Source organism: Erinaceus europaeus, chromosome 11 (genome assembly GCF_950295315.1).
Source record: "Erinaceus europaeus chromosome 11, mEriEur2.1, whole genome shotgun sequence".
In the NCBI taxonomy this organism is placed as follows: domain Eukaryota; kingdom Metazoa; phylum Chordata; class Mammalia; order Eulipotyphla; family Erinaceidae; genus Erinaceus; species Erinaceus europaeus.
The window spans coordinates 107,727,503-107,739,780 of NC_080172.1; the positions used below are offsets into that span (position 1 = coordinate 107,727,503).

General features: G+C 38.2%; 1 protein-coding gene across 1 annotated transcript in view; it reads left to right on the plus strand.

Moving 5' to 3' along the window:
* The window catches only part of CLCA4 (chloride channel accessory 4), a 33,227-nt gene that overhangs the window by 4,477 nt on the left and 16,472 nt on the right, over window positions 1-12,278 (plus strand). The window contains exons 2-6 of the mRNA XM_007529972.2: window positions 361-501; window positions 1,084-1,231; window positions 3,860-3,968; window positions 7,380-7,557; window positions 8,724-8,942. Of these exons, the coding sequence (XP_007530034.1) occupies window positions 361-501; window positions 1,084-1,231; window positions 3,860-3,968; window positions 7,380-7,557; window positions 8,724-8,942 (795 nt within the window). The remainder of the gene's footprint in view (window positions 1-360; window positions 502-1,083; window positions 1,232-3,859; window positions 3,969-7,379; window positions 7,558-8,723; window positions 8,943-12,278) is intronic.

The following is a 12,278-nucleotide window of genomic DNA, read 5'->3' on the forward strand; positions in this document are numbered from 1 at the left end:
ATATCAACTCCTAAATTAGCACATGCTTTTAATTAACCACTGCTCAACTATCCCACTTTTATTTTTTCATTCTTCCTTTTCTGATTTCTTTATTAAACTCTTTTTTTCTGATATTACTGGCAAAGGGATAGTGGTTGACAGTATCATTGCTGACAAGAATTTGGTTTCTTGCGTCCCTACTGCAGATGTCTACAGAGCACTACCACCCTCAACTTCTGTTCTTTGCTGTCATCATACACCAAGACCTCCCATCCCTTTCTCTCTCCAGAATCCTTTTGCTTTAGTGAAGTACACCCCACTCAGTCCAAGCTTAACTTTGTGTTTTTCTAATCATTCTTACATATTTTTCCTTAATGATAGGAAATGGTGACTGCTGCTTCCACTTACCTGTTTGAAGCCACAGAAAAAAGATTTTTTTTCAAAAGTGTATCTATATTAATTCCAGAGACTTGGAAGAAAAATCCTCTTTACAAAAGGCCAGAACGTGAAAGCTACATACATGTAAGAGTCAAAAACGCCCTTGATATCTTCTATTGCTACTCAATTTTATTGCATATTGAGTATTTTCACATCTTTTCAAACAGATATTTGTTGTTTTCGACGGGTTAGGTTGTTTTCGCTGGGCTGGCTTCACGGGCGGGTAACAGACGACCAGGGACTCATGGTTGAGCTGTAGGCAGTATCTCTTTATTCATGCAGGACGCAACACAATCTAAGACGAGCTAAGCTAAACTCAAGGTACAGTAAAACTCACAATGCTGTCTTTATATATATACTTGCGAAGTAGGGTAGAAACAGGATGTGACATAGAGAAGGTGGAGAGAAAAGTGACTGGTGAAAATCAGAGTGTGACAAAGAGGGGGCAGAGCAGGTGAGAATCCTATCACTGAACCACAAATGCCCTGGAGGGAGGGTGGAACTTGTTAACAGTGGTTATGTAAATAGAATGAAGTGGTTATGTAAATAGAATAGTGTTAAGCAGGGGGGATTTAAACCAAATGAAACAGAAGGGGTCTCATGCATACCAACATATATTATCATTTCTCTTTCTGGTGTTTTAAAGATTTTTTTTTTAATTCTCAGGCAGATGTTTTAGTGGCACCACCTGCTGTCCCAGGTGTAGATGAACCATACACCAAGAAGTTCACAGGCTGTGGAGAAAAAGGAGAATATATCCATTTGACTCCTGACTTTGTACTCAGAAAAAAACAAAATGAATATGGACCATCAGGTAAGAATTTAGCTTAGAGCACATATTTTCCAATGATTCTAGCAAGCAGAATTGTGTTTAGTTCAGTATACAAGTTTTACAACCAAAGTCCAGTTAGGTTCAGGTCCTAACTCAGCTACTTATCCATATATGTGTGATCTTGGTCCAGCGAACTAGTGTTTCTGTGCTTCTTTCCTATAAAATGGTAAATAAAAGGAGTTCCTACTTCTAAGGATTATTGTGAAGATTAGACAATCCTTATGACAATTTTCAATGTAAGATTTACAGAAATTTGAACACAGGACAACAAACAGCAAATATGTCTATAAAGATAGCATTTTTGTATCTCAAATTTCTAGTTTTATGTAGTTGGACAAGCTACCTCTATGAAAGACAAATACTTAATACACTGAAGAGAGTCAAGATGCCTGAAAGGGAGAGGGATTACACACATGACATATAACATTTAAGACTACTATTCAACATATTTAGATAAACCAGATGAACTTATCTATACATGGCCATAGTTACATGCAAAAAAAACCCTGTCATCAACCATTATATAAACATTAAGCGCACTTCTTCTAGCATTTGCCCTTCTTCCATAGCCAGTCAACAGCGTCAGGTTGAAAGCTGTCAGGAGCTGCTTGTTGCTGGCTTTGAAAGTGACTGGGATCCATGTGGATTCAGTCGGCTAGGAAGGATCGTCAGTTCCCCCAATGAATGGGTACTCACGGGATGCACCACGAGAAGGTCGATCCAATGCATCCCATTAAGTGCACTGATTCAAATTAACTAAAACATATATCTTTTTCATAAAAATCAAAATTGTCAAAGAAGGGCTCAGCTTACATGTAAAAACTATTGCAGAGCACCTTCCTAAATCATCACACCTAAATACAGATTACCTCTTTCTCTACACTGCTCCCTCAATGAGCATTCAAGTTTCATATCACCATTAAATGTTCAGCTGGTCCTGGTCCTCATCAGCTTATACCTGTTCCCTACCCCAGTTGTAAACTCCGTCATCCTATTCCAATCTTCACTATATTTTAGCCTGTCAATATTTGTTCTCATTACCATCTCTCTTCCTATGCACCCTTCCAGTCATTCTCTCTCTCTCTCACTTTTTTTTTAACCTGGCATATCCTTAACAAAACCAAGAAATACAAATGCAAGTATAAATAACTCCTCTGTCCCCTCACTAACCCCCCCTCCGTGTGTGTGTGTGTGTGTGTGTGTGTGTGTGTGTGTGTGTGTGTGAGACAGCAGGACCCAACACCTAGTACAGGGACAATATTCTTGATCTGGGCTGATATTTTGTTCAGAGAGAGGGTATCCTTGGTATTCTTCTGCCCCATACAATATGTTCAGATACTTCACTACCAGTTGGGGACAAGTATAGTTTTTTTTTTAAGTTTGTAGAACTTCATCCCCACCCCTTTTCCACCCATGGACAACATGTGTCTGTATTCACCTGTGGCTTAGTGAGTTTTCTGAAGAGTTCCTGGTTGTATTTTGTTGAGTTTTCAGGTGACTGGTTGCTGTTCTTTGTTTATTTCTAGATAATCACGAGAGTAATCTGAAAGGGTTCCTGTTCCATAGCCATGCCTCCTGAGAAACATGGCTTCTTAAACCTTGGAGTGTCTCTCCCTCACACACTTTCAACCCCCTGATTATGCTTGCCTGGATCTGTCCTAACATTTCTAACATTCTTCTCAAACCACTATTTTCATTCTCTTCACTTAACATGTGGTCTTATTAAAATGACTGATAAAATTCCAATTTCCTTCCTATTTAATTTTAAATCCATATACACCTACTTATCTCCACTTCATCTGTCTAGAAGATTCTCTCCAGTTTTAAATCATTGTCTCTTCTTCTTTTTTAATTTCTTTATTATATTTATTTATTTATTTATTGGATAGAGATAGCCAGAAATCAAGAAAACGGAGAGATAGAAAGGATGAGAGGCAGAGAGACACCTGCAGCACTGCTTCACCACTTACAAAGCTTTCCCTCTGCAGGTGGGGACTAAGGGCTTGAACCTGGGTCTTTGCACATTGTAATATGTGCGCTCAACCAGGTGCGCCACCACCCAGTCCCCATTGTTTCTTCTTTAATTCATTCTTTCCACATATTCCCTCCTCAGTGCTATCTGATAATTTAACTACTTTGCTCTCCACTTTGACAGGCATTTCTGTCATGATATAATTCATGTTTGTGGGAGGGAAAAAAACAACATTATGTAAAAGGTCTAAAAATAAACAGACTTTTGAAAATATTAAGAAGACAGTTCTCAAAATCTATGTTATATAGTCAGCCTGTGTTGCTGACAGGAATGAATTTTACAGAGTCAGAGTTGTAATATGTAAGACGTTTGCCCCCAAAGAATGAAAATCCAATGTCTAGTCTATTTTTCTCATAGCAAATACTTAACAAATATTTCATTGGCTTAACACATGGAATAAAATGATAACTTATTACATAGTATAATAAAATTTAACATGCATTTTCATAATAAAAATATGATTGTTGACAGGTATTTAAAGTCTAAGTATGAATATTTTATTTTAAAAAATTTAATTATTTGTGAGACAAATTTTTGTCACTTGCTTGTAGTCACGAATTTGCAATATTTCTCTACAGGCAGACTATTGGTTCATGAGTGGGCCCACCTCCGTTGGGGAGTGTTTGATGAGTACAGTGAAGATCAACCTTTCTATGCTGCTAAGTCACGAAAAATTGAAGCAACAAGGTATGACCATTTTAATTTTCTTAAATTGTTGCAATCTTTAACTTCTTATTTTTCTTATTTTGATGCCTTTCAAATATGAATCTTCATTTTGATGCCTTTCAAATATGAATTCATTTTGATCCCAAAGTAAATACAGATTCTATATCACAAAACAGCACTCTTCTGTGTTTTTAGAAAATTTATCTCAAAGAATGTGGTTGTGCACTTAATATATAATTTCAAAAATATTTACTAGCCAAGTTGCTATACTTTTGTGTCTTCACCATAACTGACAGAACTCATTTGCACTGCAGTTGTGCTCTATGTAAAAAAGGATTCTATCATATACCTGCAGAACAAACTTAGTTAAACTACATAAGAATAGTTAAAAATGGCTCAAAATCAGTGGTTACTATAGACTAAGAAATCAGGAGCTCTAAAAAGCACAATGGAATTATTTTTTATTTAACCCAATCTAACAGCACAGCTAATAATATACACAATAATTTTCACTCAAATTAAGAGGGCATATAGTTGGAAGAAACTATCTAAAATTGGTTTCCACAAATGTATTCAATCAGATGCTTTGATGAAGCTGGAGACTTATCAAGTATATAAAAATAAAAGATGCATATTTTCTTTTTTTGTTATTTACTTATTTATTAGATTGAGACAGTGAGAAACTGACAAGGAAGGGGATATAGAAAGGGAAAGAGACAGAGAGACACCTACAGCCCTGCTTCACTACTCAGGAAGCTTTACCTGTGCAGGTGGGAACCAGGAGCCCAGGGGCTTGAACCCAGGACCATGCACACTGTAGTGTGTACGCTTAACCAGGTGCATCACCACCTGGCCTTAAAGATGTATATTGTCAATTAAAACCTTTACTAACTTCACTGTATCATTTTCAACACATGTATCTTAAAGAATATTATGATAATTATATATATTCCTCCTAAATGTTTCATATCTATTGCAAAAAAAGTTATCTAGACTACTAATATATATCACTAGGGGCCAGATGGTGACACATCTGATGAGTACACAGGACCCAGGTTCAAGCTCCTGGTACCCACCTCTTTCTCAGGGAGAAAGCTTTGAGAGCGGAAAAGCAGCGCTGCAGGTGTCTGTCTCTCTCCTCTCTATAACCCCTTCCCTCTTAATTTCTGGCTGTCTTTATCCAAATAAATAAATAAAGGTGATGAAAAATTTAAAAACCATTAATATATATCACTATACTTTAGGGGAAGGATGGGGGAATAGAATAATGAGTTTACAAGCAACCTTCATGCCTGAGGCTGTGAGGTCCCAGTATTAATCCCTAAGTACCACCATAGCCTGGTATGAAAGGTGCTTTGGTAAGAAAGTAAAATAAAGTAAAAATAAACAGCTAGGCATTAGATAATATCATTGTGTTTGTTAAGTATGAGGGCAATAGAAATGCACACACATATTTTAAGTAAACTCCTTCAATGGCTGAATGAAATCAAAGTTTTCTTGAATTTGAACTAAAAGCACATAGGAAATATTGGTTTGGTCACATCCACAATCAAAGTCACTTGTGGGTAATTCCATGCATAAAACATGTATTCAAATTACCCCTATCGTTCTTTATTTTACTGTCCTAGGCAGTGCCTCAGACGTACTGTCAAGCCACATTTTACTTTTATAAAAATGCTAATTGAATTGTCAAAATATGTGTAGTTGGGCTACATTCCTACTTCTTAAATTGTTATTAATTTATTTATAAAATAAAAAATATATGGACAAGACCATAGGATAAGAGGGGTACAATTCCACACAATTGCCACCACCAGAGTTCTGTATCCCATTCCCTCCTTTAGAAGCTTTCCTATTCTTTATCCCTCTGGGAGTATGGACCAGGGTCATTGTGGCATGCAAAAGGTAGGAGGTAGGAAGTTTGGCTTATGTAATTCCTTCTTCATTGAACATGGACATTGGCAGGTCAATCCATACTCCCAGCCTGTCCCTATCTTTCCCTAGTGGGCCGGGGCTTTGAAGAGGTAGGGGTCCAGGGAAGTCAGGTTGGCATCATGGTAGCATCTGCAACTTGGTGGCTGAAAAGCATTAAGATATAAAGCAGAACAAATTGTTTAATAGTCAGGAACCTAAAGGCAAGAATATAGCAAATGAATTTTGGGGGTCTCTATTTTTTAAAAAGGTAGTAGGTCTATCTTAGGAATGTTCCAAGGGGTCCATGACTATTAATTTTCGCCTGAACACAACAGCTAACTTGCAAGTGGAACAAAGATATGATTTAGGGAGATGGGGTCAGAGTTGGAAATAGGACTAGAAAGCTGGATCACGGCAAAGAGTAGCTTCCAAATATGGAAAAGTATGTAAGTTTCATTTTACGGTGTCTTTTTTTTTTTTTTAGGTCTTTCCACTTGTTTGCTGTTTTGGGTCACTGCAAACTATTGTACATTTTTGTTTTAAGGTGTATATTTTCCCCCTAGCTTATGGGTATATGTGCACATGTGTTCTGTCTCATGGACCCTGATCTATATCTAGGTTCTGTGGATTTGTTAGAAAGACCACAACTGATATGGGATTGAGGAATCCAATGAGCTAGGATAGGTCTCACCAGAGTGCTGGAGCTGAAGGGTTGACATTCTAAGCTTGGTGTCTCTGGGCATAGTCCGAAGTGAAATATTGTGAAAACTTTCTTTGAAAGGACATCTATAATGAACTTTAAGCTAAGGTGATAGGAAAGGTCAATGGTTTCACAAGTCATTCCAGATATCTCTGGTACATTTATCACCACAGGGCTACCATAAGAGATATTAGAAGAGGGAGCTGTGCATTGTGACTATAAACAGATCAACAGCACCTTTAATCCCAGAAAAATAACTCACTCATTGTATCAAAAGTGATACTACTTAAATTTTTCCTGTATGATTCTTAGAAAACAGACAAGTTCTCTCATAGAAACATTTAAACTGGGCAGGTGAAATAGCTCAAGTGTATAGTGCACTGCTTTGTAATGTGCATGATCCAAGTTCAACCCCAGCCCCTACTGCACTGAAGGAAGCATCAGTGTTGCGGTATTCTCTCTCTCTCTGCCTCTATCATAAGAAAGAAGGAAAAAAAGACAAGAGGAAGGAAGGAAGGAAGGAAGGAAGGAAGGAAGGAAGGAAGGAAGGAAGGAAGGAAAGAAGGGAGAAAAGAAGGAAGGAAAGAAGGAAGGAAGGGAGGAAGGAAGGAAGGAAGGAAGGAAGGAAGGAAGGAAGGAAGGAAGGGAGGGAGGATGGAAGGGAAGCAACACTTAAACTTTGCTGTCAAGTTAGGATACTAGTGATACAAACATAAAAAATAAAACTTAGACAAAAGGATCATTGTGAATACAACATAAGATTTAAAAAAATGTTAGTGGTTATTCAGATTGTCTCAAAGACTGTCAAATATTTCCAGGTGCTCCACAGGCATTACTGGTCAAAACAGAGTTTATACATGTCAAGGAAACAGCTGCGTGACCAGACAATGCAGAATCAATTCTACAACAAAACTGTATGAAAAGGATTGTCAGTTCTTCCCTGATAAAGATCAAACTGAAAAGGCATCTATTATGTATATGCAAGCTATTGACTCTGTAAGTACGCCAATAATTCCTTCAGATTATAAATTTAAAATCAAAGGACATGTGGGGGCTGAGCAGTGGCACACCTGGTTAAGTGCACATGTTACCAAGCACAAGGACCCAGGTTTGAGCCCCCGATGTCCACCTGTAGGGGGTCTGCTTCATGTGTGGTGAAGCAGCTTTGCAGGTGTTTATCCTTCTCTCTCTCTCTCTCTCTTTCTCTCTCTCTCTCTCCTTATTCTCTCTAAATTTCTCTGTGTCCTGTCTAATAAAAATTAGAAAGAAAAGAAAAGGAAAGAGTGGCCAATCGGAGCTGTGGATTCGTACTGCCAGCACCAAGCCCCACCAATATGCCATAATACAATAAAGAAAAAAAGTGGACATGTTATCATAGTTATAAGATACTAGGGGAAGTAACCTGAGGGATTAGGTTTATTAAAATAAAGTTACCTGAACACTGATTGGCAGGTAGCAAATGATTGTCTGGTGTTACTTATCATTGCTGTTATTAAAGCACCTATCATTCTGTGATTCGATGAATAACATTTGATTAAACAGAGTATATTTATAAAGAGCGTGCTTTGGGGCCTTTGGTGGTGGTGCACCTGGGTGAGAACATATGTTACAATGCTCAAGGACCCAGGTTCGAGGCTCTGTTCCTCAACTACAGGAGGAAAACTTTGTTGAAACTGTGTTGCAGATGTCTGTCTCTTTCCCTCTCTATCTCCCCCTACCCTCTGGATTTCTAACTGTTTATATCCAATAAATATAATAAAGAAATAAAAAACATAGTTTTAATTTTTCAGATTTATACTTGAATTTTTAGATGCATTGTATATCACTTAAAATTTTTATTGGGAATTGGGTGGTAGCGCAGCTGTTTAACTGTTTAAACGCACGTGGCGCAAAGCACAAGGGCTGGTGTAAGGATCCCAGTTCAAGCCCTTGGGTCCCCACCTGCAGGGGAGTCGCTTCACAGGCAGTGAAGCAGGTCTGCAGGTGTCTGTCTTTCTCTCCCCCTTTCTGTCTTCCCCCTCCTCTCTCCATTTCTCTCTTTCCTATCCAACAATGATGACATCAATAACAACAATGATAACTACAACAACAATAAAAAACAACAAGGGCAACAAAAGGGAAAATAAATAAATATAATTTAAAAAATTTTATTAACCTTTTAGGTCACTGAGTTCTGTAATAAAAAGAACCATAACAAAGAAGCTCCAAGTATACAAAATGAAAAGTGTAGTCGCAAAAGCATATGGGAGGTGATCAGCACTTCTGAGGATTTTGAAAATACAATACCTATGGCATCATCACCTCCTCATCCTGTCTTCTCACTGCTGAGGATCAGTGAACGAGTTGTGTGTTTCGTTCTCGACAGATCCGGAAGCATGTCAGTAAGTATGCGGGCCTGTCTCAACTGGATGTATTGGATGTCTATAAGCATTCTAAACTTGACCTATTCCTGAGCTGTTGTTAATTGCATGCCATATTTTTTAATATATTTATTTTATTTATTTATTATTCCCTTTTGTTGCCCTTGTTGTTTTATTGTTGTAGTTATTATTGTTGTTGTCGTTGTTGGATAGGACAGAGAGAAATGGAGAGAGGAGGGGAAGACAGAGAGGAGGAGAGAAAGATAGACACCTGCAGACCTGCTTCACCGCCTGTGAAGCGACTCCCCTGCAGGTGGGGAGCCGGGGTTCGAACCGGGATCCTTATGCCAGTCCTTGTGCTTTGCGCCACCTGCGCTTAACCCTCTGCGCTATAGCCCGACACCCTGCATGCCATATTTTGTGTGTCAAGAGGACAAGAGGAGCAGTGAGTTCGAGTTCAGGGGCTTGAGCCTGAGTCCTACTACAATGAAGGAACAATAGTAAAAAGAGAGTCAAAAAGATTTGGCCTGGTAGCTCGGCTTTTTTCCTAAAAACAGTGGGAAAATTATTGAGGCTCTTAGGCCTCTTAGTAAAGCTTTCTTTTTTTAACATCACAATGTCAGATTAAAAATTTTTAAATATTAAAAAGTTTTAAACCCTGTCCCATTTATCTAATGGAAAGACATGCAAGACAAGAGGAAAGGGTGAATTGGTGGCTACTGAGCTGATCCAAGTCAAGGAAGAAAATCATTCAAGAAAATTATTTTTTAGGGCAAGTTGATTAGTTTATCTTTTAATTATTATTTTAAAATGCTGTCTTACATGACCTTTTTGTACCAAGCTATTGTTAACATGTTTTTTTTTTTTTGTTAACACTTGTATAAATGACATCTTTAAATTTAAAGATAGACACACACACTAAAAAAGTCACTGTAGGGGATTGGGGCGGTAGAGCCGTGGGTTAAGCGCACATGGCACAAAGCACAGGTACCGGAGTAAGGATCCCAGTTCGAGCCCCAGCTCCCCACCTGCAGGAGGTCACTTTGCAAGCGGTGAAGCAGGTCTGCAGGTGTCTGTCTTTCTTCCCCCTCTGTCTTCCCCTCCTCTCTCCATTTCTCTCTGCCCTAACCAATAACAACGACATCAAATAACAACAATAATAACTACAACAATAAAAAAACAACAAGGGCAACAAAAGGGAATAAATAAATAAATAAATATTTTTTAATTAATTTTAAAAAATAAAACAAGCAAAAAGTCACTGTAGAGAACACATGGTTAGGGACCCAGGCAGTGGCACATATGGTTGAGTGAACATGTTACACTGTGCGTGCAAGGACCAAGTTCAAGCCTGGAGTCCCCTCCTGCAGAGAAAAGCTTCAAGACAGGTGAAGCAGAGCTACAGGTGTCTCTTTCTCTCTCCTTCTCTACGTCCCCCTTCCATTTCAATTTCTCTTGGTCACTAGTAAATAAGTAAGTAAGATATGGTGGGAGATAAGATATGTTGGGAGACTCCGTAGCGCAGCAAGTTAAGCCCCTTGACTCAAAGAGCAAGGAACAGAGTGAGGATCCCGGTTCGAGCCTCCCTACCCCACCCCCCCACCCCAGGAGTCGCTTTACAGGCGGTAAAGCAGGTCTACAGGCGTCTTTCTCTTTCACTCTCTGTCTTCCCCTCCTCTCTTCATTTCTCTCTGTCCTATCCAACGATGACATCAATAACAACAATAATAACTACAACAAAAAAATAGATAAATAAATATACTAAGAAAAACAAAAAATGGTTAGATTCGTTAGATTCAGCTATTCTTTCCTTCTACCCTTACTTAATGAATGGTGGACATTATGCTGGATTCTCAGAATAGATACCTATATCCATTAAAGGCTAGTTGAGGAGAAAATTTTTTCTTTCTCTTCTACTCTTTGGTATACTCATATTCATGCAACAAGGTTTGCTGGTGGTGTCTTTTCCTCTGAGGCGTGGTCCAGTCTTCCCAGGAAGCAGTAAGGACTCTTAAACTTGTCTTTTACAGTGACCTGTGCAAACATCTACTATAAAAAAGTTATACTTTTTTTTTTCTCAGAGTGAGAGCTCTCCTAGGATTTGGAATCATGTTTTCCAAGAACTATGTCCTCTAGGCTTTAACAGTGTCCTATTCATCTTTGTAGCCTTTTTGCCTAGAACAGGATTTATCTCATGGAGGCATTCAATTAATAATTAGATGAATGAACTAGAATGATCATATTTAATGTGATAATGTGATGAGTCCTCCTGAAGGATAACACATTTGAGGCTGAACAAATTATTCTAAAGATCAGGAATATTGCCTTCAACAAAGGGGAAAGGACAGAGAATGAAAAAATAAAATGAAAAATAAGACAAAAATGAGTGAAACGATTTCATCAATAACACAGGGCTTCTTAAAAAGCATTAAGAGTAGTAGATACCAGAACATAAAAAAGAGTCCCAGAAAGGGTCACTTAATAGAGTGGAGCTTCCTGATTGGGAGAAGATGAGCAGCCTATCCTAACCAGAGTTCAGGCAGAGCCAAGTTAAACAGTAAATCAAAGTTATGGAGGCCTCAAATTGGGAATATAGGAGAAAGAATGAAACCTGGTCCTAGAATTTCAGGAGGAAATTTGGGCATGGGCTGGAAGTAGGTACCACAAGCCAGTGGGATGGGATATAAAATACACATGTTTATCCTGAGAGTTCACCTAGGGAAGAAGGATATATATCTTAATAGGTTACAAAAGAATCAATTCCAACTAATCTCCTAGTGGAGAAGTGGTGGAAGAAAGTTAGGAGCAGAAAAAGAATTGGGGGATATAATGATTGGTTCTCTCAAAAGTTATCTAAAGGGGCCAGATGGTGGCACATCTAGCAGAGTACACAGTTTACAATCTAAAAGGACATGGGTTCAAGCCCTCGTCCCCACCCATAACTCATAAACTCATAAAGTTTGAGGGGGTAAACTTTATGAGCAGTTTCTTTGTGTCTCTACACAAAATAAGTAAATGAAAATTTAAAAAATCTTTCAAGTTACCTAAAGATAAAGGGTATATCATCTTTTTGATAATTTAGTACTGATGAATGGGAACATTACATTATATGTCTAGATTCTGTGATAGTCTTTTTGATTCTGTTGACCCCTGGATAGTGTTTTGTTCTTGACAGGACTAAAATAGAGGATCCTAAGAGAAATTAAGTAGTTTGAGTTATTATTACATCAAATCCAACCCAGCCTCCACTCTGTTCCCCACCTCACATCTGATAACCTAGAAGTCAAGAATCAGTTGTTAAATCTGTTCCCTTCTTTACCATAATGTGTTTTGAAATACATATAGCTATGTATTTCA